This window comes from Tamandua tetradactyla, chromosome 13, assembly GCF_023851605.1.
Source record: "Tamandua tetradactyla isolate mTamTet1 chromosome 13, mTamTet1.pri, whole genome shotgun sequence".
NCBI lineage: Eukaryota > Metazoa > Chordata > Mammalia > Pilosa > Myrmecophagidae > Tamandua > Tamandua tetradactyla.
Window position 1 is genome coordinate 58273525 of NC_135339.1, and position 27776 is coordinate 58301300.

General features: G+C 51.9%; 2 protein-coding genes across 3 annotated transcripts in view; one reads left to right on the forward strand and one right to left on the reverse strand.

The window, feature by feature from the left end:
• Positions 1-829: 829 nt before the first annotated feature.
• SLIT1 (slit guidance ligand 1) overlaps positions 830-27776 on the reverse strand; it is a 183873-nt gene continuing 156926 nt past the window's right edge. The window contains exons 23-36 of the mRNA XM_077124460.1: positions 27631-27702; positions 26785-26856; positions 18973-19136; positions 17129-17253; positions 16769-16866; positions 13160-13299; positions 12926-13019; positions 10355-10492; positions 6462-6699; positions 4568-4698; positions 3953-4107; positions 2592-2880; positions 1951-2162; positions 830-1168 (exon numbers count right to left, since the gene is read on the reverse strand). Coding sequence (XP_076980575.1) covers positions 930-1168; positions 1951-2162; positions 2592-2880; positions 3953-4107; positions 4568-4698; positions 6462-6699; positions 10355-10492; positions 12926-13019; positions 13160-13299; positions 16769-16866; positions 17129-17253; positions 18973-19136; positions 26785-26856; positions 27631-27702 — 2167 coding nt within the window. The 3' untranslated portion in view covers positions 830-929. The remainder of the gene's footprint in view (positions 1169-1950; positions 2163-2591; positions 2881-3952; positions 4108-4567; positions 4699-6461; positions 6700-10354; positions 10493-12925; positions 13020-13159; positions 13300-16768; positions 16867-17128; positions 17254-18972; positions 19137-26784; positions 26857-27630; positions 27703-27776) is intronic.
• Positions 20616-21404, forward strand: LOC143654077 (ribosome-recycling factor, mitochondrial-like). 2 transcript variants are annotated; one of them, XM_077125625.1, is made up of 2 exons: positions 20616-20815; positions 20945-21404. In XM_077125625.1, the coding sequence occupies exons 1-2, from the start codon at positions 20616-20618 to the stop codon at positions 21402-21404; spliced, it is 660 nt and encodes a 219-aa protein (XP_076981740.1). The 2 variants fall into 2 exon arrangements, with proteins under 2 accessions (XP_076981740.1, XP_076981739.1); XM_077125624.1 differs by having other exon boundaries at positions 20616-21404.

Consider the following 27776-nt stretch of genomic DNA (forward strand, 5'->3'; position numbering starts at 1 on the left):
CCAGGGGCCAGGTGCCTCTGCCAATGGCCCATTGGCAGCTGGTAGCTGGGGAAGCCCAGAACCAATACCCCTTTTGCTTGGCTAGTGTCTGGAAACTGGTGATTTTATTCAGATGGAATCAAGAATTCTCTTACCCTCTTTAATGGGACCCCACCATAAGCAACCCACATGAGCCCCCTTCTTGAAGCTAGACCGGTCTAGGATTTGAAGGCCTGGTCCTAGGAACCACCTCTACCCCCAGCCTTGTTCCCTAGCAGTGGTTGCAATGCTGCCTGCCAACCCAGGGGGCAAGGACCAGCCCCTTCCTGACCAGCAGGAGGCGGCCCTACCCACCCGCAGCCTGGCCTCCTGCCAGCAGACACTGGCAGCAGCAGAACAGCCCTGAGAGCCAGACCGGCTACCCCAGGGTAGGCTGAAAGTACTTCACAGTTATCCACAGAGTGGCAAAGTGTTGGCTTCTGGGGCCAGGGGCCCAGTTTCAGGCCACAAATGGCCTGAACAGAGGAGAGGGAAAGGGCTGGTTTGGGAAGCAGTCAGCCTCCTTCTCCAGACCCTGGTAGTGGACCAGGAGAGGTACCTCCATTCTGCGCTTCTTGGCCTGACCTCACGCACACATTCATTCAACAAATATTTATTAAGCGCCTATTTGTGCAAGGCACTTCCCGAGAGGGCAATCCGCAGCTTGAGCCGCGCCCACCGCCTCAGTCCCCAGCCGCGGCACCACTTGCTTTCGAAAGGCTGCTCTGGCACCTCGGAGGCTGGCTGCTGCTCCCATGGAGGGCCGCAGCCAGGGTGCCCATGGCCCAGCTCCCAGACCGCCCAGGAGCCGTCCTGCTGATGGCCTGCACCCCAGCCCAGCTGCCGGCAACTCTGTCTCTGCTGCAGCCGTACCCCCCCCTCACCCCACCCCTCCCCTTCCACACCAGGGGCTACGCGCAGAGGGCACAGCCACACTTGGTGGGCTTCTCCACCTCCTCGGCAAAAGAGGTCCCATCGCTGCACTCGAAGGTGAACTTCCTCCGCTTCAGCCGCAGGCCCTGGCAGCAGCCCTGGCCCCGGCATGAGCCCCGGCATTCGACCCACGACAGGGGGCGCGTGGTCTGGCAGATGGCATAGCCCCTCTGGACCTGGTGAAAGTCCCGGACAGGGTCCCCCCGGCACTCAGACCCTGGATGGGACAGACACCAAGAGAAAGCCTCAGGGCACACCCACGGGGAGGCTGGAGAAGGAGGGGGCAGCAACCGAGGAGCAGGGTGGGCCCCTCTGCTCTCAGAGCCCCCTCCGTCCCGGCATGCACATGCACACGCTGCCTCCTGGGCCTGCAGTGCCCTCCGCGCGGAGGGGGCTCTCCAGCTGCCGGGGCGGCCTGGGCCAGGGGAGTTCCCCTGTCCAGAGGTGTGCAAGGAGAGGCTCAGGGCTGTGAGGCAATAATGACATAAAAGGAATTTGCACGTGGGGAGGACGTAGCCTGGGGGACCTTTAAGGTGCCTGAGTTCTGAGATTCTCTGTCTTCCCCCTGGCTGGCCTCAGGGGTCAGGAGTCCAGCAGAAGTTCCTTGATCAAGAGGGGCAGGGGGCCTGGGAAGGAGTTCTCAACCCTCAGACTTCCTGCTGGTCCCAAGGTGATGGGGCCAGGATGGGTGAGTGGGGCCAGGAGCCCTTCCTCTGGGGGATCTCTTCTGGGGGGAGAGACCCCAATCAGAAAGGGCAGCTACCCCAGAGAAGGGGGCCGCAAGGCAAGCTGGGCCTGCGGAGATGGGGTGTCTGTCTGGGAGTGGGCCTCTGTGTCCAGAGGGTGGCGGGCACCAAAGTCCAATGGTAGCCCAGGGAGCAGATGGAGGTGGGCAGCACAGAGGGGTTGCTGAGTTTGGGAGGAAGTACAAATCAAGTTGGAAAAGCAAATTGTGGGGAACAAGCCTGGAGAGGGCGTGTCAGGAGGGGGGCGCCTGACCTTGCTCACACAGCTCGCCCGAAAAGCCCGGGTCACACACACAGTGCACCCCCTTGCTGGCCGAGGCCTGGCAGTGGCCGTACAGGCACTGGAGGCCCCCACAGGGGTCTGCCGGTGCCCCGGCCTGGTTGCACAGGGCCCCTGAGTACCCATCCTGGCACTGGCAGCTGTAGGAAAGAGCATCGAGAGGCACGCATTTCCCATGGACACACCTGCAGAAGACAGAGAGAAGGCACCATGAAGCCAGAGGCATCCAAGCCCCACAACTCCCAGTCTTGACTTCATGGGACTTCATCCTATTTCTGAGATTATTTTTTCCCTTTGGTGCATGGTCCAGGAATCGAACCCAGGTCTCCCGCATGGAAGGCGAGCATTCTACCACTGAACCACCCGTGACCCCTGTTTCCAAGATTTAAATAAAGGGAGTAAATGTGTCAGTGTGTTTCGTCCCTGTGGACTTTTCCCTATTAATAAAAAGTGAAAATTAGAAAAATATAATAAAACCCTGTGTAGGCCACATGCTCCAATTTGAGGCATTAAAAACTACAGTCCATGTGGTGCCCCTCACCATGGGGAAGTGGCACCCACGAGCAAGGGGCAGTGGACAGGCTCTGAGGGTCCCCCAGGGTTCCCAGGCTCACTTGTGCCCATGGCAGGGACCATCGGCTGGCTGGTCGCAGTGCAGGCCTCCCCAGCCGGCCTCGCAGTGGCACACGGGCCCCGGGCTGGCGTTGGGCTGGCAGATGCCGTGCAGGCAGTAGAGCTTGCGGCAGGGCTCACAGCCGGGCACCACGCCTGGCTTCATCTGCGTCTTGGTGAAGTCCTGCAGCTCATTGTTGATGTACAGGTTCCGGATGCAACCGTGGAAGCTGGTGCCATTGAGGACCTGCCACAGGCGGAAGGCGGCCGAGTTCACATCCACGGGCATCCCTGGGGTGTGGCAGAGCAGAGTGGGTTGAGATTGAGAGATTCACCATCTGGCCTGGCACCCACCTCTGAGTGGCCATTTTTACCCTTGGCCTCTGTCTGCCTGTCTTTGTAACCCGGAGCCCAGGTCCCTCTGCTACCTCTGAAGGCCCAAACTCTTTTCCAAGAAGAAATGAAAAAGGTGCTTCTTTGGAGACCAGAGCTCAGGAGTGCCAGGGCTGCTGCTGGCAGCAGATGGGGGGTGCTTTGGGGTCCCTGTTCCTGAAGTCTGGCCAGCCTCCTGGGAGAGGGGCTCCTTCCTTCCCTCTGGGACACCCACTTAGACCTCCCGGAGACCCTAAACCTGAGACCTTAGAATCCATACATATGGCACTTTGTCACCTGCTTTTCTGGTTCTCACTTCCCCATTTGGCAGGTGTTCAGTGACTTGCCCAAAGTTGCACAGTTCACCAATGGCAGAGCTAGGAGTAGAACCCCGGGGTCTGTCCATCCAGCTGGGAGTCTCAGCAAGCCTCTCTGCAACACTGAGACAGCCCCACTGCATGTGGAAGCCCACTCATCCGGACCCAGAAACGTGTGCGGGTGGTGGACCGGGGTCGCACAGCTGCAATGCCGGTAAGGGCAGGCAGGGAGGTCTTCAGTCAACGTGGGGACACCCGTGCCTCGGCCTCTGGAGAGAGACCCAGAGCAACTGGCCTAAAGCCAAGAGGAAAGGTGCCCACGGTGGGAAAGACAACCAGGGAAATCCCAGGCCTCCCCTTAGGGCAGACCTCAGACCCGGCCCGGGCATCCACCCTGCTTGGACAGTCTGGACTGGGCAGAGAGAGCCTGGAGCTCCGAGCATGGGTAGGGGCGGGCAGTGGGGGTAGGGAGGAAGATCCACCAGCAGCTTGACCAGTTCCTAAGACCTTCTCCCTTGGCCTTTTCCCCTACAGTTCAGAGCCCTGGGCACCAGCTCTCCGGGCACATCTCAGACAGAGGAGGCCCCTCCCTGGAACGGCTGTCACCATCCACCTGGTGGATGGGCCTGAGGGTGCAGAGGCAGCTGCAGCCCCCACCTGAGCCAGGTCCTCACCTCCCACATAGAGGGGGGCCTCGCTGTTGAGTGTGTAGTGTTTGCCGAAGTTGTCCATGGTCATGGGGCTGCCACCATCGATGGAGAGATTCACCATCTGGTCAAAGGTAACCAGCTCAACGGTGTGGAACTGCCCGTCGTTGATTGTCTCAGCACTGGAAGAAGATGGAGTGCCCCCACCCCAGAGAATGGGCTTCAGCTTTGGCCAGCCTTGCCTGGGTCCTTTCCCAGAAAGGCCATGGGTCCAGCAGCCACTTTCCAAGGAACCAAATCTCTAAGCCAGGAGACTGTGAAACTCGGTGGCCGATGGGAAGGACATGCTGCTCCCCTTCTTAGGGTTCCCTGGGGAAAGCTGAGATGTTTGGGATAGGGGCCTCCAACTTACCAGTCCCTCCTTCCCATTGAAGACTCTCTTTTCTCGGCTGGAGGTGGGAAGGGGAAGGACAGGTGATGGCTGAGACCTTGGAGAGCCTCAAACCCAAGCGGGGGCTGGACTAGATGGTTCAAATGTCCTTTCTGCTTGGGTGGCCCAGGTTTCTGGGGGTTCCAATAACCACCTGCTCTTGGCACACAAGACCCCACCCCAGGGCAGCTGGCGGCATGAGGAAGCCCTACCTGTAGATCGCAGAGCTGGGGTAGCTGCCTGGGTCGTAGCTGACACGCACGTGGCCCTGGTACAGCTCGACCGCGATGTGGTCGTTGTCCCCGTTGTACAGCAGGATCCCATTGTCCTCAGCCGTGGAGACCTGATGGGCAATGGCAGTTTCTCTCCCACCCCACCCTGCCCCATGCTGCAGCAGGTGACAGTGGGACAGAGGGGACCCAAGTTTGGAAGAGAAGTGCTGTGTCCTCCCCTGACTGACCAGCTTCCCCAGCACCATATGTTTTCCAGACCCCCATTCAAATCCCCTCCACCACCAGTCTGACCAGCGCAGGAGGGGGAGGGCAGCCGAGCCAGGTGAGGCCTGGAAACAACGTGCCAGAATGAAAAGGTAGGTGCCCTGGGATGATTTGTCCAGGGAAGAAAAGTTAGAATGGGGACACTGTCTCACAGATGTCGGGTAGTCCTGCTATGTGGGCGTCCGTCCTGGGGTCAGGGCGGAAACCTCAGAGGACAAGTTCAGGAAGGCTTTCTAATGGTCAGAGCTGCCCAAACCTAGAAGGGGCCACTCAGGAGGCAATGTCTTGACGCCGTAGCCATGCAAGAAAATTGGATTTCTGCCTTGCAGGGAAGAGTCCTCTAAGATGCTGGAGGAGCCATGGTCACTTGTTTTCTGCCTTGTCCCCGCCCCCCCCCCCCTTTCTTTTGGTAAAGGCTTTGGCCCAGGCTGCCCTAGTTAAAGTGCCCCGTGTCCCTAGACTCATTGACTGGACCAGGGATGGGCACAGGACCAAAGCCAGGCCAGTGACCCTCCCTGGGACTGCTGTCCGACCACAGGTGGCGGGGAAGGGCCCCCTTCAATCTCCCACAAGGCACCTTCTTCAAGGATGTGCCTGTGGCAATGGCTGGCAACGGGGTTGGTGAGTTTTATTTTATTTAGTTAGTCTAGCTGTTTTCTTGCTGTGTGGACAATGTAAGCAGATAGGATTCTGGGGAGGTAATGGGGTGAAGGGAGAGCAAAGCGAGCATGTTTGAGAGGTTGAAGGGCTCTGAGAAAACAGAAGGGAAGGAGAGGGGGAGAAAAGAAAAGAGAAGATGTGCCATTTTTGATAGGGAATGCAATTTGGGGAAAAGAAAGAAATATCTAAAGGAAGAGTTCAGGTTTTTTGAACTGATGTGATGTGCAATATAATCCACTCTGCTCTCCCAAGGAATGCTTAGCAAAATATCTGTATGAGTCATCAATTTTGTTGAAGTGGGACTTCCTTTTTTCCTCCCTCAGTATGATAATTTTCTGAATGAAATTCAAGATGTGAAAAGGACAATTTAAGGGACTTTGATATCTTTAACTCTGGCCAAGTTCTAGCCTGTCTGCATTATTGGAGGCTGAAGCTGAGGAGTAGTTGAAACAAAAGAAGGTAGGAGAAGGTCCTAGCAAGTCTGGTTCCCTGGATCTAGTTTTAGGTCACCTCCACCCCTGGTTGTCTCTGAGATTGGTTTCTAATTGTTCTTGGACTAGCTCAAGCTGAAATTGTGATACTCACAACTAGCAAAGGGCCCTTTCATTTCTCCTGGGCAGGGATGCATCTTGGAGCTCTGACCTCGCCCCTGGCTCAGCTCTGTGACCATCAGCCTGGACACACACCTGCAGTGTGATGTTGGCCCGTGGCCAGTTCTGCAGGTCGGTGAACTGCAGATTTGCCCCTGACTCCCCTCTGTGACACACACCTGCAGCGTGATGTTGGCCCGTGGCCAGTTCTGCAGGTCGGTGAACTGCAGATTTGCCCCTGACTCCCCTCTGTGACACACACCTGCAGCGTGATGTTGGCCCGTGGCCAGTTCTGCAGGTCGGTGAACTGCAGATTTGCTCCCCAACTCCCCTCTGTGACCATCAGCCTGGACACACACCTGCAGCGTGATGTTGGCCCGTGGCCAGTTCTGCAGGTCAGTGAACTGCAGGTAGGTGTCCCGGTCCACGAAGTTAACACTGAGCAACTTCTCACACTCGGGGCCGCCGAAGCCCGGGAGGCACTGGCACACGGGCCGGCTGCCCTGGTCCACACAGTTGGCCCCGTTCTGGCACTCAGTCCCCTCACAGGGGCTCCTAGGCGCAGGCAGGTGGGGAGGAGTCTCACAGAGCTGTCCACTGAAAGGGAGAGGAAAGAAGTCAGAGAGGGCAGGGCCAAAGGGGAGGAGACATGCCCCTCCCACATCTGGAGAGGAAGTCACTAAACTTCTCGGGAAATCAGATCTTAAAGTGACAGAAGATGCTCCTCATGAATGCTATGCCCAAGAGAACTATGAGCCAGAATGATACTGAGAAACAAGGAGAGAGACAGGGCGGTCCCTGGACCAGCAGAGTACTGGCATCACCCAGGCGCTTATCAGAAATGGAAAACCTGCTAAATATGAATCTGCTTTTACCAAGAGCCCTGGTGGCTCATGTGCACATTGAAGTTTGAGAAGTACTCACTGCTCATGTTTTACTCTCAGCTTCATTGTACCCATTTTAGAGAAACCTGAGATTTAAGACATAAGCAGAAAGTGAAAAGACTCAAATTACTAACATCAGAAATAAAAGAGGGGACATTACTATGGACCTTACAGATAAAAAAAAAAAAAGGGAATTATAAGGGAATATGATGAGCAAGTATATGCTAACAAATTAGATAGCATGGATGAAAGGTACAAGTTCCTAAGAAGACAAATGACTAAAACTCATATATGAAGAAATAGAAAATTTGAGTAGACCCATAACAGGTAAAGAGATCAAATTAATAGTCAAAACACTTCAAACAATGAAAAGTCCAGACCATATAATTTTGCTGGTGAATTCTCCTAAACATTTAAAGAAGAATTAATACTGATTATTCACAAACTCCTTCCCAAAATAGAGGAGGAAACACTTCCAAATGCATGCTATAAGGCCAGTATTACTCAAAATCAAAACCAAAGATATCATAAGCAAAGAAAGTTATATACCAATATCTTGTAGAAATAGATGCAAAAATCCTCAATAAGATACTAGCAAATCAAATCCAGCAATATATAGACATGATTATATATATAATAACCAGGCAGAATTTATCCAAGTACTGCAAGACTGGTTTAATATTAAAAAATCAGTCAATGTGGGCGGGCCATAGTGGCTCAGCAGGCAGAGTTCTCGCCTGCCATGCCAGAGACCTTGGGTTCAAGTTCCAGTGCCTGCCCATGCAAAAAAAAAAAAAAAAATCGGTCAATGTAATTGTATTATTCAGGGTTCTCCAGAAAAATAGAAGCAAAATATATATGTAAATATTAAGAGATTTATTATAGGAATGGGTCACATGACTGTGGGAATTGGCAAATCTGCATTCCATAGGGCAGGCCACAAGTGGAAACTATGGTGAAGGTTTCAATGAATTTCCAAGAAGCAGTGGCTGGCTGAAGTAGAGACAGAAATTCTTCTGACTGCTGAAATCGTCAGTTCTCCCTTTAAGGCCTTCAACTGATTGGATGGGACTTCTCTCATTGCTGAAGGCAATCTCCTTTTTATAGATGTAATCAGCCAAGGACGCAATCATCTGACTAATGATTTATCACCACAAGTTACTCTCACAGTAATGATCAAGCCGGTACTTGTTGGACCAAACAACTGGACACCATAACCTAGCCAAGTTGACACATGAGATTAACCATCACAGTAATATACCACATTAATGGAATAAAAGACAAAAAAATAATAATCATCATCTCAATAGACTAAAAAAAGGCATTTGAAAAAATTCAACACTCCCTTCTGATCTTCTGATTAAAAAAAAAACTCAATGAACTAGGCACAGACGTGAACTTTCATCAACCTGATAAAGGGCGTCTACGAGAAATACATAGTCAACTTCGTCCTTAATGGTGAAAGACTGAGCGGTTGCCCCCTAAGACAGGAACAGGATAAGGATGTTTGCTCTCGCCTCTTCTGTTACATTGCACTAGAGGTACTAGCCAGAGGAATTAGGCAAGAAAATGAAACAAATGGCATCCAGAATAGAAAATAAGTACAATTATCTCTATTTGTAGATGACATAATCTTGGATATAGAAAATCCTAAGGAATCCACTAAAAAACCATTAGAATTTCCATGCAGGAGACCCGAGTTCAATTCCTGGACCATGCATCCACCCCCAAAAAAAACAAACCATTGGAAATAATAAATGAGTTCAGCAAGATTGTAGGACACAAGATCATTTTGGACCCCTTCTTCAAACCATGTTCAAAAAATTAACTCAAAGTGGATCCAAAACCTAAATAAATGTAGGAGCTAAAAGTATAAAAATTTTAGAAAAAAATATAGTTGTAATTCTTCATGACTTTTATGATGCAATGGCTTCTATATATGACAAAAAAGGCACAAATGACAAAAGAAAAAATAGATTACTTAGATTTCACCAAAATTTAAAATGTCTGTGCTACTTCAACAAAGCGAAAAGACAACCTACAAAATGGGAGAAAATATTTGAAAATTATACATCTGATAAGAGACTTGTATCTGGAATATATAAAGAACTCAGTAATAAAAAGCAAATGACTCAAATAAAAAATGGACAAAGGACCTGAATAGACATTTCTCCACAGAAGATACACAAATGGCCAATCAGCTCACAGAAATTATTCAATATCATTAGCCATCAGAGAAATGCAAATCAAAAGCACAAGGAGATACTATTTCATACCCTCCCAGGATGGATATAATTTAAAAAGACAGACAACAAATGTAGGCAAGGACACAGGAAATCAGGACCTTCAGAGACTGCTGGTGGGGATGTAAAATGGCAGAGTCGCTTTACAAAACAGTTCCTCAAAAGGTTAAACTTAGAGTTACTATGTGACTCAGCAAAAATATACTCCTAAAGAGAACTTAAAACATACAGCCACACAAAAACTGCACCTGAGTGGTCGGAGTAGCATTATTCATAACTGCCAGAAAGAGGAAACAACGCAAATGTTCTTTATCTGAGCCGTGGATAAATAAATGTGGTATATCCATACAATGGAGTATTATTTGGCAATAAAAAAGAAATGAAGTATTCACTGAGGTTATGCACTTAAAAATGGCTTAAATGGCAGATTTCATGTTATAGATATGTATTTTTTTTTACAGTTTTTTTAAAATGATGTATCAAAACATACTACAACATGGATTCTGCCAAACGAAAGAAGTCTGTCACAAACGGATCACATGCGTATGATCCCATTTACAGGAATTGTCTAGAAGAGGCAAATCCATAGAGAAAGAAAGCAGATTAGTGGTGGCTGCCTCTGAACTTTAAATAAAGAGTGAATTGTATGATATGTAAATCATATCCCAGTAAAGCTGTTTTTTTTAATACTCAAGCAGAGCGTGGGGGCGGGGGGGTGGCCAGAGGAGGTCAGGTGTCCTCCCCAACCTTCCAGGGGAACCAAGGTGGACGGAGTTAGATGACCTCTGAGGGGCCTCTCGAGGCAGGCCCTGTATTTGCCCTTTTCTGATGTTCAGCTGGGCAGGCAGGTGTCGGGGCAGGCAGGTGTCGGGGCACTGCCCAGCAACGGAACCCAGCTCCCACCCCTTTTCCAAACAGGCTGGTGACCTTCCACCTATGCCCTGAGTGGTTGAGTAACTTTCCCAAGGTCACACAGCCGGTGCTGGGCGTAGCCCTGGTTGGACTCCAGGACCCAACACCCAGGCTCTGACTCTTCGCCGGCTCCTCCCCAGGGATGCCTGGGGGCTCCTGCGAGCCACTGAGGGGCAGCAAGGGGTCCCTGCAATGCGAGCAGGGGTCTCTCACCTGTAGCCCTCGGCACAGAGGCAGGAGTAACTGTTGACCTCGTCCACGCACTGCGCCCCGTTCTGACAACGGTGGTCCCTGCAGTCGTCCTGGTTCTCACTGCAGTTGTCGCCTGCGTAACCGGGCGCGCACTCACACCTGGGGGCGGGGGGCACAGGGGGTGGAGCTCAGCCAGGAGAGCGCGCTGGGGCACTGGCCCACACAGCTTCTAGGGCCCCAGGGCTGGGCGCGTGGCAGAGGACCCCAAGACCTGGTGGGTCTGTGGGGACCCCCAGGGGGTCAAGCAAAGGCCTGTATACAAAGCTGGGACCCTTTTCCAGTGTTAGAGGAGAACTTGCAGGCACTTGCAGTAGGGGCCCTGGGCCATGTGAGTGGACACCCAGCAGCAGGAGGGGATGGGAGTCTTGTCCCGGGGAACCCACCCTCTCCACCTACAGCACAACCAGGGCCAAATTTCAGTCCCTTCCCAGCCTGCCCAGCTGCTTAGCTCCTGTCCTCTGCTCTCCTGGGAACCCCCGACACATGGCTCTGCATCATATGGGCCTCGTCCGTCCCTCTTGCCACCCCCCAACCTCTCCGACTCCTCCCGGCCCAGCCTCTGGGCCCCCAGGAGTGCTGGGGTCCAACACTCAGGCGGTGCCTTAACTCCAGGCCAGCCCCAGCTTCCCAGTGCCTCACTGCTCTCCCCAAATCCATTTGCCTACCCACCCCCCCCCCAAAAAAAAGCACTCTCCTCCACCCCTGTGTCAGTCACAGCCCTACAAGACGCTCCTGATCCTGCGAAGCATCCCGCCCCCTCCTGCACCAGGCCCACCCTCTGCTCGGCCTCCACAGCAGCTACCCCTCCACCCAACCCACCCAGCGCCGCGCTGCCCTCCCACGGCCCGGCCACGTCGCCCGGCAGAGCTGCTCCTGCGGGCTTTTACTTATTCCCTAACCCAGCGCTGTTCAAGCAGTAAGAACTACCTTTCCATCTAGTATGCACACACACACACACACATGCACACGCACACACACACACATGCACACGCACACACACACACGCACACCTGAAACTGAAGTTTCATGCAACAATACTTATCCTTACTGTATAAAATGGCAGGATACTCTCTGAAATTTTCTATTCTGTTGTATTTTTTAATATTCAACTTGGCCCACCCAATTCATCACAATCCACTAAAGGGTCTTGAGTTAAGACACCCACCCACTCATTCAGGTTTTTCTCATGCATTCATTCATTGAATGTATACTGAATACCTGCCGGGTTCCAGGTACGCTGCCAGCAGAGCTAAGTGCCTGCTGGCACCATCGTTCCACCTAGACCGGAAGCTGAGAGAACGTGCACCGCGCACCCCGCTCTGTGCCCGCAGCCCAGGGCCAGGGCTGAACAAAGAGTAGGGCTCGGAGGGCTGAGGGACTATACCGACTATACCAGCAGTTCCAAGCTCAACTGTGCACATCCTGCTTTCTTCTACTTTCCAAAGTCCAGCTCCTTCTCCGAGGGGGCAGGGCACGACACCACGATCCACCTGTGCCGTGCCCCAGTTGCCCAGCCCCAGCGCCCACCTCGCCCAGGAGCGCAGCTGCAAATCCATCTTCAGAGGACCAGCAGTCCCTTGCTGTGAAGAGCATTATCGCTCCTTTCCGAGGGCTGCAGGCAGCACCCAGCTAACCTGGGTCTCCCTGGAATTCTGTCTCCCTTGGGCTCAGTTGGCCCGGCCCTGACACCCCCTGTGCTGCACTGACCAGGGGAACAAGTCTCCCAGAAATGCATGATGTTTACCAAACTGCAGATGTGGGCAACATTTTTGAAACCCGTGAGTGTCGCACAGTAGCCTTTAGGTGACAGCCCACATCTCCCTACGCCAGTAACAACAATGATGATAAAGCTCAATGTCCTTTATCCAAGCCTCTTGGGGCCTGATGAGGTTGGAATTCAGAATTTTTTGGATTTTGGAAAGGTAATACAGGGCACGTGTAACATGCCGCTGGTCTCTGGCAGCCCCATAATCAAACATGTTTGTATTTCTGTAGTGAAATCTACAAAAATCTACACTACATGGAGTGAATAAACTGTAGATAGCCTCAAGTCAGGGCAGGCCAGCTTTTATTACCAAATAAGATTAGGTCAGATCAGATTTTTCTGTCAAATGGAATTTTGGTTTTCAGAGCCTTGTGGATTTTGTAATTGGGATAAGAGATTGTGGCTTTGGAAAGATATAGCTGCTTATGGAGCATTTATCAGATGAACTAAATGCTTTCCATGCATTATCTTGTCCAATTCCTACAACTGCCCTGGAAGGAAGCTACTGTTGCACCCAGTTTACAGATGAGAAAAACAAGGCTCAGAGTAGCCAAGTGATCTGCTTAGGGTCCTGCAGCCAGAGAGCCGCAGACCAGGTTCCTGTGGCTGCGCAGCTGCCCATAACCACCCCAGGAAGCCTCTAGGCTAACCCCACGTGCAGGGGAGGACACAGGGAGGGGAGAGGAAGCTGGCAGAGCCCTGACAGGAACCCAGTCTGAGTTGGCGGCTGTGCACCTTCCCTGGCTCCAGAAATGGGCAGCACTGACCTGGGCCCGTCGGGGGTGCCCACACACTGGGCCTCGTGCTGGCACGGGTTCAAATCCGGGGAGCAGAAGTCCACCAGCTGCTCACAGGCCCTTCCTGGAGAGAGAACGAGCAAGAGTCAGGAGAGAAGCTGCCCTCCCGTGCTCTGCAGGTACCGGCCCAGCAGGAACCTTCTGCAGACATTGAACCAGGGGCCCGGGCTTTCCACCCTCACCTGCCCCGCACGCCAAGCTTACCCACATACGGCAGCGGGCACTGGCAGGTGTAGTTGTCCACGCCGGCTACACAGATGCCCCCATTGGCACACGCGTGCTCCACACAGCTGTCCATGTTCACCCCACAGGTTGGTCCCTCAAAGCCAGTGGGACAGGAGCACCTGTGGGGGTTGGAGGGAGAAATGGGTGGCCCCACAGCCAGGGTGGCAGTGCCAGAAACCTGTGGCCTCGATCAGTATCATCATTCCACAGAGCAATGGGTCCCGCTCGGGGCCAGGCCCAGTGCTAAGTGCTGGGGACTTAGAGGAGAACAAGGCCAGCAGGAGAGGCAATGAGGGGACAGGAAACTAGAGAAGGGGGTGGTGACAGTGGGATGGTATAGGCACTTAAATGGGGAAAGAGGGACAGGGGCAGAGGACACCTCATGCCTCTTTGGGGGAAAGTAGTCAGGGCAGGCTTCCTGGAGGAGGTGATGAGAGCACCAAAGACCTTGACAGGGGAAAACAGGAAGGAATGTAAAAGGCTGGATCAAGAGAAAGCGCAAACAGCCAGTCCCCCAAGAGAAGATCTGCTCATCCAAATGGCTCAGGACTTCTGGAGCATGGATCAGGAGCCAGGTTGGAAGGGTTCTGGAGATGAGTGACCTTCACACTAGGGTACGCCTTCCCTTGGAACACCCAGGGATTTTATTTGGGGGTGGGGTGGGATTAATTTCCAGATCTTCAAGTTCTGCCTGAACTCTTCCCTAAACTGATGTGTCCCAGAACTCCAGAAAAGTGCTCCATTCACCCGGCCCAAGTTAATGTGGGACATGCCTTGGAGTCTAAAGTCCTCAAGCACCAAATAAAGGGACAATTAGGAATAATGATGTTTAAAAGTGAATGGACAAATGAGTTTGCAAGTCAGGAGGTTTCCAGTTCCCTGTGTTAAAAATAATTGCAGAAGGACCTCATGGGGCTGTCAGCTGGAATTAAAAAATAATTTTTGATGATGGATCACTGTGTTTTTTGGCATATAAGCGCAAAAGGTTTTCAAAAAATTGAGTGACATGGCTATCATAAAACTCCTTCTAAGCCCATTGGTTTATTTATGTGAAAAAAACTTTCTCAACATTTACATCTATAATTTTTCAAAAAGAATGAGCTGGATGCTTCATCCATGGCCATGAACCGAATGAAAAAAAGAGAAGCAAAAAAAGCCGGAGCTCTCTCATTAAGACATTCAGTCTAATAAGATTTCACATTTATGTTTAATGATTACCAATCAAATTTTGTAGTCCAGTTATGTTGTTTGGATTAATTGCATATTCTTGATAACTGTCAGGATAGTTCAGTGCAGAAGAAACTTTTCATCAGAGGCCTATGGTCACACGAAATAGGAAAAATACTTTACAGATAAACTTATACACCTTTGTTGGTGGCAGAGAGAGGAGGCTCAGGTAAAGACTCTCTTGCACAAAAAAGCACATCGCAGTAGAAGGAAACTGAATGGCGGAAGTAGAATGGAAACACTAGTTCGAGGAGAAAAAAGAACCAGGTAAAAATTTTAACTGTAAAAGAGGACTTTGTTCACGTAATTGTAAATGGTATCTAATTGCTATGCTACTTAGATTCCACTGGAGATTCGAAGGAGTGATAGTTTTATTTTTAAATGTTAATAATATTTACAATATCCTGGAAATTACCCACTTGGCAATGAAAAATTCTAGGTGTCAATTTTTAAAAGTGGGAGGGGGTATAAAGTTTTAAAATTTTTGTTTTGGGACTATGTGAGCAAAAAGATTTAAAGCTACTGTTGCAGGGCATGTGCTGGAGTTTAATTTTCTTTCCTGAAGGCTGGGGGAGCAACAGAGGGTTTTAAGCAGGGGGTGCCAGGATTCACTTCGCATTTCATTAAATCCCCTCTGGCCGGTGTTGGGGGCAGGGCGGTGGGGGCAGGCATGGGTCAGGGGACCTCGAGGAGGTAGGGACAGTGGAGAGAAGTGTGAAGCAGCGTCCCCCTCCAGGGCTGCTCCCACTGAGGTCCAAGGAGGCGCCCCTGGATCCTGGGCGTGGGTCCCCAACACAGCAGGTCCCCAGCAAGTCAGCCCCAAGGACCATCACCTCTTTCTTCCCGCCTGTCTGCAGTAACTGTCAGGACGCTGACCCGTGCAGGTGGCAGCTGGTAAGTGACTTTAGGTCCCCCAGCCAGCCGGGCTCCACCTGCTTTGCCCAGGACCCCCTCTGCTGCCTTCTCAGCCTCCACATCCGCAAACATTTCAGGGCGTCCATGACCGGCCGCAGGTGAGAGCCAGCCAGAGCCGCAGGCAGGAGCCGTGAGCTCTCATTTCCTAATTCGTAAAGTGCAAAGAAGTAACAAGGGTGCACTCCAGGAAGTCCCTTCCAATGAGCAATCCATGCTGCTCCCACATGGTGTACCCCCCACTTCCGAGTCATCTTGGGGTGTTAAGACTGCTCTCCTCTACCTGAAAGCCCCGCTTCCTGGGCTCATGGAGAGAAGACAGCTGCCTTGCCTCTAGGCGCTCGGCCCCTCCTTGGAGGCCAGGTCTGCTTCCCCCGGTACTGCCCTCTGCAGTGGGGCTGGCAGAAGAAAGCTACCAGGTGGATCAGCTTCCGCGGACTCTGCAGGGACCTCCTCAGGCCGCTCCCGAGGACCCTGTGAGCCCCAGGGTGAGGGCTAGGTAGCGGGTGCACCCCCTCACTAACTCCAGGGCCCCTCATGGCCCCCCAGCCTGCAAGGCTGGCAGGTGTTAGGGGGCTACCCCAACCGCCCCCAGCGGCAGCCCCACTTTGCGTGGCAGGGGGAGTTTCTGGGCTGTGTCTGTTCAGCCCCTGCCCCCCCCCTTCCCCAGACACCCCTGCCCCTCAGCGGAAATGTCTAAGGAATGGGGAGGGGGTGCTTGACAGAGCCGCTCGCCAAAGCCCAGAGCAGGACCCGAGCCCACGGAGGATGCGGGTTTCCAAGGCAACAGCGGGCAGAGAGGCCATTCGGTGCTTTATTTTTCACATCTGGTAATTTGGGTTTGCAAAGACAGGGCTGGCCATTTCTACCAGTAGATTCAACATCATTTTCTCAAGAGCCAATTTGTTGTCTCCCTGCAGGCAATTTATTTTCAGCAACGAAATACTATGTCTCTCCCAGAAAAGCTGTGGGCGGGGAAGAGCTCGTTGGGGGTTCCTGGGGGAAGCAGGGTCAGTGGTGGTGGTGGTGGGGGGTGCTTGGATGGTGACATCAGCACAGGAGATAATTACGTCTGGCCCCTTCCTCGAACAATGGGAAATGGGCTGTTCGCGGAGGGGCCACTGGGGTCGTCCCCTCCCTGCCAGTGGCCGGTGGGACTCAGGAGATGGAGGAGAGGACCCCAGAGGGAGTGGCCAGGCCCTGGCTCCCACCTGTGGGCAGGAGGTGCCCAGTGCAGCCCCAGCTTCTGTCTCCGGGGCTCAGGGTGGCAGCCGGAGGGGAGGAGCTGGCCAAGGGCTCTGCACCTTGAGCAGCGTTTGCATAACAGAAGCACACCCTGTTTGACTTAGACGGACGCTCCGGGGGAGGGGGAGTTCAGGGAGATTATGAGCACCCCCTCCGCACCCCTCACCCCCCACCCCCCACGCTGCTGCCTGACGGGCGACTCACGTGAAGCTGGCACCTTCACCCTCCCGAGCCAGGCAGGTCCCGCCGTTCTCACAGGGGCTGCTGGAACAGCCGTCCAGGGACACCTCGCAGTCTCGGCCCTGGCCAGAAAAGTCAGTGTTGGGGGCCCCGGGGAGACCCAGGGGCTAGTGTGAGCCAACAGCCAGCCAGCCCCTCGGCAGCTCGGCCTCCCTGTCCCAGGAGTTACTCGGTTTATTCGTTTATTCATTCCTAGGTCCGGTCCCAGCCAGGCACGGCTCTGGGAGCTGGGACAGGGTGAAGAAAAAGACAGGCCCCCCCACCCCCTTCCATCCCACCCTGACGGCGCCCCCAAGGGCCTCCTCACCTCCAGCCTCCGCTCACCTGATGGCCACTGAGGCAGCTGCACCTGTACGCCTCCACAGGGTCGTTGTGGCAGGTGCCCTGGTTCTGGCACGGGTTGGACAAGCAGGGGTCACACTTGGCCTGCACGGCCAGTGCTGGGGGGCCTACGGCAAAGAGGGAGGTGCTGGGGCCGGGAGGCAGGCTGGGCACGAGCCCCTTGCCCCCTAGAATCCCAGCCCTCCCACCAAGACATTCACCCCTTCCTGCATGTCCTCCGGACCCTGCTCACACCCCCCCATAGCCCACTCCCCCAGCCTGTGGACCCTCCTTTGTAAAATGGGGAGCAGCGGCTAATAAGAGCCCCCGCCTCCCAGGGTTGTGAGGACTACAGGGTGAACCCGCCGCGGGGCTTATCTGCATGCGGGCAGGCGGGCAACACCGTCACCTTAGAGGGCCTTTGGCCGGTGTTTTCTCTCTGCTCCCCACCCCGCTCCCCGAGGCAACCACCCCCAGCCTCGAGGCCCGCCTCAGCAGAGGGGACGCCCCCCTGGACGGCGTCTGCACCTGCCAGCTCAGCTCCGCTGGGAGGCCACACCTAGGAGAAGGTCCGTCTGCCTGGGAGCTGTTTCCCCCAAGGCGGAACCAGGAAGGACCCTTTCCCACCACCTCTCCGCCACCTTCCAAGACTCGCTGGAAGTTCCTGGACTCCTCGAGCTTAAGGACAGAGAAGCAGGCGGCCAGGCAGCCTGTGGGGCATGGAGACCTCACAGAGGGAACTGACCCCGCGCTGAGGCGGGAAAGTGTTGGTTCCCCTGAAGGAGCACGAGCAGGAATAGCAAAAAAACATTTTTCAGTAGAGACTGGAAGGGATCCTGATGGGGTGTCAGGGGTGCTGGCAGGGTTGTTTCTTGATTTGGGTGCTGGTTATATAGGTGGGTTTACTTTGAAAAACTTCAGTGAGCCATTCACTTATGATCTGTGTACATTTCTGTATGCATATTTCAATAAAAAGATTTTAAAATCTCTTTCCTCCAGCACCAGCCTCACCCCCATTAAATACTGGCAAATGTTTAAACATGAACTGGCCTAATCCTGACCTCCAAGCCACAGAGGCGAACCCGGCCTGAGTCGGGGTGGCATCCCGCTCACGGGGTGGCCCAGGCCTCCTCGTTAACCTGTGGCTGTCAGTTCCACTGTCACAGGGGTCTGTAGACAAGCAGGGGGCAGAGGCCGAGCCCCGGGACCTCCAGCGCCCTTCCCCAGCTGCCTCTGTGTGCACCGAGCTGGGTCCGAGGCAGCCACCCGGTGCCTCTCTGCTCAGCAGGGCATGCCAGGCCTGAACTGTGATCGATCCATCAATCAATCCCTGAACAGGTATTTACAGAAGCCCGAGGTGAGGAGCCTGCAGAGAAAAGCTGGGACGAGCTTCCAGTCACATTCATGCCTGCAGCCTGCAAATGTCAGTGTGGCAGCTGAGTCCAGCGGCTCCACTGGGGGCTGGGATGGGTTTTAAGTTAATTGCTATGCACAGTTCCCACCAGGGGAGGCCTGAGTGCCTGCGATGCTGAGAGGAACACAGCTTTCAGAAAACACTGCTGCCAGTTTTATTTTCCTTACATAGCCATGGGGAGGGATGCAAGCCCTCGTGACCTGAGGTTTTCTGCCTGGCTTTTTGTTGTAGTTGCCCCTTATATGTCAGGGGGGAAGGCAGTCATCCAAAGCAGCAGGTGCTTGTTCCTGCCACGTGACCCCCTCCCCAGCTGGTCACTGCAGGGACATAGGTGCATCCGGAAGCCCTGGCCAGGGCTGGACAGGACCCCTGTAGTGGGAGGGGAGGATGCAACTGGGACGCACCAGCCCCTCTCTCACGCTCCTGGGCTCACCTTGGCATTCAAACTTCTTGGCAGGCGTGGTGAGGAGCAGCTTGCCTTCCATGTCTGGGGGCCCGGCACAGCGGGCTATGCCTGGCTCCTTGTAGCCCGTCTTCACCCAGCCAGACAGCCAGCGGAGGTGGCAGTCGCAGTACAGGGGGTTGGCGCCGATGGCCCTGGGATAGGGATTGGGGAGAAGCAGGCATTTCAGCTTCCGCGGGACCCTCGGCCACCAGGCTCCAGGCAGTTGGTGAAAATCCTAATAGCCCCTTTCTTGAACACATACTGCATGGCCAGCATGTGTTCTGAGCACTTTATATGCATCGTCTTATTTAGTGCTTACCACACCCTATTCTCCCCATTTTACATGCGAGGAAGTCAGTCCTCAAAAAGGTTGTAGGATCACACAGAGAAAAGGGGGCAGCCGGGATTTGGACCCATGCCCCTGAGGTCACAGCCAGTGAAATATATTGCCACCAGAGTGCACAAGGGAGAAGGGAACTAGCGTCTACAGCGGTACCAAGCCAGCTGCTTTTCATACGTTAAGTACATTTAATCTGCTCCTTTGTCCCATACTGGAAGTTTTCTTTTCTCCATTTCCAAGATGAGGGAACCGGGCCTCACATGGAATAATACTTACTGAGGCCACACGATTAGTGAAAAACAGCTCTCGATCCAGCCCCAGAGCTGTCAGATTCTAAAACTCACACACTTTTATTTTTATTTTCATTTTTAATTAAACAAGGAACACATGAATGCATCCTCATGGCAAAACACTTTCAAACATTACCGACAAAGCAAAAGTCTCCACCTGCCCGACACTGTAAAGGAACTAAATGCCACTACATTGTACAATTTAAAATGGTTAATATTCTGTTATGTGAATTTTACCACATTAATAATAATAATAAACCAGACACATTTCTGTGTTACTTATGGGAGTGAAAAATGGTAGAACTCTCATGGAGGGAAATTTCGTGAAGTCTTTCCAGGTACCAGTGCAGCTGCTTTGTGACTCAGCAATTCTATTTCTGGGGGTTCATCTCGCAGAGATACCTGCAGAAGCACACAGCAGCATCTGTGCAATGGTACTGATCCCAGAACTGTTTGTAACAGAAAAGGTGGAAACCCCCAGTGTTCACAGAGGGAGCCATGAGACATCTGTGAGCAGTTATCAAGAATATGCAATTAATCCAAACAACATAACTGGACAACTGCCCTCCAGTCCCTCCCCACATCCACAACACAGGGCTCTTCCTCTTCATTACATCCAGCACACATCATCACTGAGCAGCTTCCTCCTGTCACTAAACAGCATGCCCTGGAGATCCATCCAGGCCAGCACACAGAGGTCCGCCTCACTGGTACTCTTCTTTGGGCCACAGCTTCGTGGTACCCAAACAAGCCTTTTGAGTGATTTCCCTACGGCTGGACATTCCATTTATTTCCAACTGCAGTGAACACTCATGTACATGCCTGTTTGGGAGGTGTGAGCATTTCTCCAGAACAGATGCCTAGAAGGAGAATTCAGGTCGCAGAGGAAGTACACACAAAATGTTAACAGCTGTCTTTCCCCAGCATTCTGGGAGGCAGCGGCATACACGACTTAACAGGAACATCTGATGGAGCAGATGTTCACAAGATTGACTTCAGTCATGGCCTGGAGATTAAGGTGCTACCTTTTGGCCCACCTTGCCTTTTGCAACTCCCCTGCAGCCTTAACCAGACCTGTTTCAGAAGTTACACTGACGATATTGAGAGGAAGACAAAATGACCATAGGCAATACATAGCTTATCCAGCTTTACCAGTCCACCATTTTGTTACCAAGAAAGCCAAAGCCAAAGGAAAAGGACAGTCTCAAACCAGAGTGAATATTAATGCTGCCTTGGTTGAGGATATAATCAACTTGGAAGAGGTAGATGAAGAAATGAGGTCTGTGATGGAAACACTCAAGGTTAATTTCAATAAGACTCTGAATATAAGGACCTCCCCAGGATCCCTTGATCATATCCCTGTGGTAACTGTTGACAGGAAGCTTGCTTTAAACCAGACTGGCCAGATCTCCATGACGTCACCACAGCTGATTTTGGTACGCATGGCCAGCCTTCCCGGAGTGTACACTGCAGCTATCAAGGCTGTAAGAGAAAGTGGAATGGATCTGGACCCGGAAGTGGAAGGGACACTAATTTGGGTGCCCACACCCAAAGTAACCAGGGAACACAGGGAAACGCTGGTGAAGCTGGCCAAACAGAACACCGACAAAGCCAAAGGCTCTTTAAGGAAGGTCAGTACTAATGCAATGAATAAGCTAAAGAAAGCAAAGCACAAGACCTCAGAGGACACCATCAGGCTCCTAGAGAAACAGACCAGCCGGATGGCTGATGATGCAGTTGCAGAGCTGGATGGACATCTGGCAATGAAGACGAAAGAACTCCTTGGATGAAAGTCCACCTGAAGCCAGCAATGCTGTAGAGTTCAGTCTCTGGGAATATGATGAGTGGCAAATTGAGACCTCTCTACCCCGTCTGCACAGAAGGCTGGGACCTGCGCTGTTGTGGCTCGTTGTGAGGCCTTGCCCTCCAGTGGGACACCCAAACCAGCTCCTTCTCTCCCTAACCCCCTGCCTGCCCCGTTCTGCTCAGGACCTTCTGGCATGGGTGAACTTCAGAGAACACCTGCAGAGGCCTTCACTCAAGGCATTATCTTGACTGTGACATGGCCAAGAGCCTAGGGCCGCTGGTGGGCTTAGTGCTGCCTGTCCCTCATCTTGGGGACCTTCTTTCAAACAAGCAGACAGGCCCTAGCCCCAGCTTTGAACCATGCTTGGGCTGACATGGTCTTCACCTACCCTTTGCTAGGGGCCCATTTTTTCACTCAACTATAAAATCTAAATAAATTGGAAAGAATACAAACCACAAAGGAAAGGGGGAAAAAATATTAACAGCTGCCCTTCAAAATAAGTCGTATTCACTCACCCTTGCCAGCATGAAGCTAAGCCTGCTCCCTCACGTCTGAGTCAACACTGTGCACGATCAATCTCTTAAGTTTTTACTAACCCAGTGTTAAGATCACAATCTTTTCACTAAAACCCACTGGGAGACTTAGAGTTGAACAAGACAGGGACTTAGGGGACAGCAGAGGCCGGAGTTCTCTGACTAAAAATCAGGGCCCCCTGCCTGAAGTTCGTTTGTCAATGTTTGTTTGAAACTACAAAGGCGTATAATGTTCATGGGAATCAGTGGGGACACCTGTTTCTGAGGGTGCTCCAGAGGACGGGTCTCCCCCTTAAGAGGCAGAAGGTCTAAGAAAAGTGGCATCAACTCCGAAAAGGAATTCCCCAAAATTAGCACAGCTGACAACCGTGCAGTGTCGTCAAGCACGCCGAGGGGGAAGTGGGGTCCTGCCACCACGCGGCTGCTGGCTGCCCGGTGACCTTGAGCCGCCTGCTTAACACCTCTGGGGCTCATTTTATGATTCAATAAAGAGCCTGCAATCCAGAGGCGGGAGAAAGACAAGCACAAATAGCCTAAAATGGGTGCCGAGGGAATAACACAGCCTGCAAGAGAAAGCAGGTTCGACCTCCACATGTATTTAATTTTTTCTATTCCTATTTTCTGACAGCATCCATCTGGCTAGTAGGACAGGGGAGGCAGCTTTTTCTTTCCACTTACTAATAGCAGAACCTCTCAGAGGTAGACGAAGGTCAGACGCTCTGATTTTTTGAAGCCCCACCATATTAAAAAAAGACTTTTTTTTCAAAAAACAGGAATGCAAAAATTGTCATGTACTTAAAATGTTTACATTCACCAGATTAATATTTTAGCCTTTAAAAGTGCCTCATAATATAATTATGTTATTCAAAAGATAAAAAGAATTTATTCAATTTTTTTTTTGTCGTGCCCTACAGGAGTATAATCTAGTAACGATTCACAAGTTCAGAGTTTATTATGAATGTCTGTTTCTTTCAGACCTGTAGCTTCTTTAGAGAAAATGCCAGAAAGACTAAGTCTGAGGCCTTTGCAAATGTGGGGGCCCTTGACCAGTTTTAGGATCTTCACAGGTCCCCGTACATATACTCCCCCATAAACCGTGGCAAAGTCTCACCTCACAGGTAAGTGTCCCTTTCCAACTCTTAATACTAAAACTACAGGACAAGAGTCACATATAAAGCTATTAAAGTATATAAAATTCTGGGTTGGCCAACACTTGCCTTTTCTTGTTACAGTACAGGGCAGGCTCCAAGCCACACCAGAATCCAGCATTTCAAGCTTTAGTTCATCCAACGCCTCTGTTTTTTTGGCTGAGAACTGCCTTACCCTCTCTTCACTAGTGCTAGTAGCTGGTTTTCATCTGGGGACATTCTTCCCAAAGAAAAACTACTGCAAACTCAGTGGCCCGGGGAGAGCCACAAGCCCAACGGAGATGCAGCAGTGGGACAGCCCAGACCCTCGGCAATCCAAAGAGTCAGATCCATCTACCAGCAAAAGCATAAATAGCCACGTGTTGTCAATCATTGGTATAACTTGAAAATAGTTGGAGCAGTCGATATTCGGTCCATTCAAGCCAGTGTCCTGCCAGGCTTCTATTAATGGATCTGAAACAGAAACAGCTTTCCAGCAGGTATTTCACAGAGTCACCGACTACAGAGAGTAATATCCACTAAGACTTTAAAATCTCCTTCAGCTGAGCTCCACTCTGCCCATCCATTTCCAGGCAATCTACCTGTGTGCATTACTGTCCCCTCCCACCAGAATGAAGGTCTTTGCAGGCAGGAGCCCCTAACGCCCCAGCTGCGCCTCACTCTTGCAGACATCCAGTAAATGTTTGCTGAAGAAAGCCTGCCTAAAAGCATGAAACGATGCACAAAGCCTCAGTATAAAAGCAAAGGAAACTCATAAACAGTGAATTATCCACAATCCCATAAAAGTAACTCATTTAATCCTAGTGTATTCCAGTTCTTGATGGACGCATTTGTACATCATTGAAATCAAAATCGACAATCTTTTTTATTCTGCTGCTTCACCAAGTAATAAATCACAGTATCATAATTATCAAGCTAGTCCATCATACTGCCATACCGTAATTTGCTTACTCATTCCATATCTACTTTAACACCTAATTCTTAATGAATTTGGAAATCTCACTTGCCAGCCAACTGCCGATTAGAGAAAAAGTACCAGGTGATAACAATGCAGAACAGCACCAGGGAACGGTTGCACAGCATCTGGCACACGGCGGGTACTCAGTAAGTATTTGTCGCTGGATATAGGGACAGACAGACAGGAGAATGAAAGAAGAACAAACTGCAAAATAAAACAGAAAAGTAAACAGCCGCAGAAAAGCGTAAGGACACGGAAGCCCTAGGCAGTGCTGAGAGCTCCCGCCAGGGCAGCGAGTTAGAATTCCCACGGGCCTCGACAGTAAACTTTACAGGTGAGGAAAGCAGCCTGAAGGGAAAAAGGGATTGTCAGACGTCCCGCTGCAAGCTGATGGCCTTACAAGGGCTTAATGCCACAATTCTTGATCCCACGTCTGGAGTTTGAAAGATTTAAAGGGGGCGGGATTCACCCTCTGCCACACCTCCCCCCACACACACCCCCCCCCCCACCCCGCGCTAGCATGTAGCATGCTGCCCACGGACAGGAGAGGCCCAGGCCAAACCTGCTAGAGACAGCGGCCCCTCCAGGAGCCAGAGCACTGGCTGCTGCCTCTTGGCCCGGCTGGTTAGAAAGCCATGGGCACGGTCCTGCCTTCAAATTGCACGCGGCTCTCATGCAGCCATGTATGAATGGAGTGAGTCTATGTCATCCTTTTGCCATTCCTTGACTCCTTGCAAGGGCTCACAAATCCCTATAGAATAGCTACAACTCCTCGGTGCTGAGCAGACGACGGATACTTGTGTGCTCATGCACATGATACCGCGTGTGCACGTGTGCACGCACACAAGCACATTTACATTTTCCAGGCTACTGTCTATTTCCATTTTTAAAATTGTGGCAACATATATGCAACATAAAACTTCCTATTTTGACTACTTTCAAGTATACAATTCAGTTGTATTAATTACACTCACAATGTTGTGCTACCATCATCTCTATCCATAACCAAAACTTTTCCACCACACTAAAAAGAGACTGTGTGCCCATTAAGCATCAATTACTCATTCCCTTTCCCCTCCCTTTTTGCATTTTAAACCCTGGTTCTGAAGAACAGAGTTTATTCACAAGGCCACCTCATATCAGTGAAAGATTTCTTTCACACAGGTCCCTCTTATAGAGAAATCAGACTGAGATGCAATTAATGACACATCTCATCAGTAAATCTGATGCCCTGTTCTGCAATTACTGCTAAACTGATGTATACTTATTAGCTTCTTATAAATTGAATCTGGCTTCTGATCTGATATCACCGTTCTAAAGAAAGTCTGAATTTATAGGTAGAAATAGGCTCACAATTTGTTTTTGCACCTTTAGTTGTTTGTTGATACAAAAATATGCTATTGGTACACTTGTCATTGGCGAAAAAAAAAAAAAAAAGGCCTCCAGATTTTGAGCTAGAGACAAGATCAGAATATACCTGGGTGCTATTCAGCCCTTGTGGGGAAGAAGGAGAGGTGCCAACCACACAAATCCCAAGCATAAGAGATACACTAAGGGGAAACCCAAAGGTGGGAAGGTGGACTCGTTGCTCAAAAAGGTCTGGCCTGGCAAAGCGGAGAGCTGAAGTGGAGCCCTGGCTATACCCAAGGGTAGGCAAAGGAGGCCCACCAGTCCCAGTTCAGCGGCAACCTCCAGCACCCTGCGGAGACGAGCACAATGCTCTCTGGAGAGGAGCATTTACAATTTACGTCCTCAGAATTCCTAAAGACTGATGTCAATGAGAAATGAGCTCACAACCAAAAAGGAGCTTTTTGGTACTAAATTTTGAGCATATCCTCCGCTTGTTTACAAACACAGATGTAAACAAGCCCCCGTGAACTCAAGTCAACAGGAGCAATTAACACTGTCTCTGCCTGGACTTTGTCCAAGTTCACTGTCTCCAGCGGGGTTCACACCTGCCTCTCCCATCCCATCTAGCCTCCATGGGTCACTATTGGCTCTCCAGTTTCCCCAAACGTAATGATTCCCCTCCAACCAAAGAATAAAGTTCAAATTCCTTAGCATGGCACAAGAAGCCCTTTGCAATCAAATTCCACTGTATCTTTCCAGATTCTTCCCACCCCACCCCAACCAAACACCTTACATCCCATGCTCAACAACCCAACATCCACGAATATGCCATTTACTTCCTTGCTTCCAGGCCCCTGCACATGCTCTTCCCTCTTCCTGGAATCCTTTCCCCACCTGCTCCAAATGTCAAACTCCTAGTCCCGCTTCAACGGCAGCACAAATGGCACCTTCTCCGCAAAGCTCCTCAGGCTGCCCCAGAGTTCACCATTCCTTCCTTTGAGGGGTCACAGAGGGCAGGAAACTTGTACTAAAAAATTCTTCAGAACTTGACTCACTGTGGTTACGTAGAACATATTTATGGAGGCAACAGGGTAAAGAATAAATAAAGGGCTTTGGCTGAGGCATGTGAGGGGCTTGAAAGCCAAGAAATGGCCGTTACCACCTCTACTGGGGCTCGTGAAAAAACGTTCTCTGATACCTCTGTCATTGCTGAAGAATCACTGAATGTGTAAGAGCCTGAGAGGGACGGACAGTGGGAGTTAGATTGTAAGAGAAAAGCAACACTCCGATGACCTCAGCAGATGAGGGCCTCGTCACAATCCAAGTTTTGTTCAAATGCAGTGAGGCCCGGAGAACTGGGCCAGAGGTACTTACAAGTGCGACAGGGAGGTCACGTCTGCGAAGATGCCCTCTTGGAGGGTGGAGACGTCATTGCCGTGCAGGGACCTGAGGAGAGAAGAGGCTGTGGGCGCCTCCTCGCAGCGGGAGAGGCGCGAACTCAGGGAGGGGCAGGCCCAGCCCTGGCTGAGGAGGGCGCTGCAGCTGCTTGGCCTGCAGAGCTCTCAGCCAGTGCCATGAGGAGGAGGGACCCTCCCTGGGGGCTGCAGGGAAAAGAGAGGGAGCCCTTGACAACCCAGACAGACCACCCTCTCCCTTAGCCCTTTAGGAGGACGCAGCTTTTACCACCAAGGACTCAGGCTCCCTGACTCTTTCTATCACAAATGGAAGGCGGGCACCTATGTCCCCTCCCCAAATAGGCGGGGGGCTGAGCGGCAGGAGGCCTCTCGGTAGGGACGTTAATACAGCAAGCCGTGGGGGTGGGTAGATGTCAGCACGCAACATGGTGGTAACAGACACGACAGAGGGCACTGGTCACAGGGCAAAAGCCCCGCCGCGAGAATTCTTAGAAAAGGCTCACAGATCTCTTGCAAACAGATGTTCTCAATCTGAACTGGGGCTCAGAGGCAAAGGATGAGCCAGTTTATCTTGCCCCCACCCCCCCATACACAGATACATATACAACGGACACAACTGGGGGGACGACGGCACGCCCCAGCTTCAGATACTTTCCCACGTGTCACCGGGCTCTGATGAGCGGGCACTGGCCTCCCACCCTTGGGCACAGCGTGGGCCCCAGCGGCGGCCCAGACGAGGGAACACTTCTGCCCGCAGGGTGGGTGGCGGCCTCCTGGGCCGGGCAGACTTCCCCGGGGGACTTACAGCAGGCGCAGGGAGCGGAGCCCCTGGAAGGCCAGGGGAGGGATGCAGTGGAGGGCGTTGTAGCTGAGGATCCTGCGGGAAGGAAGAGGCCTGGGTGACTGCCCCGAGGCCTGGCAGGCACCCCGACCCCAGTGGAGACGGCCCGG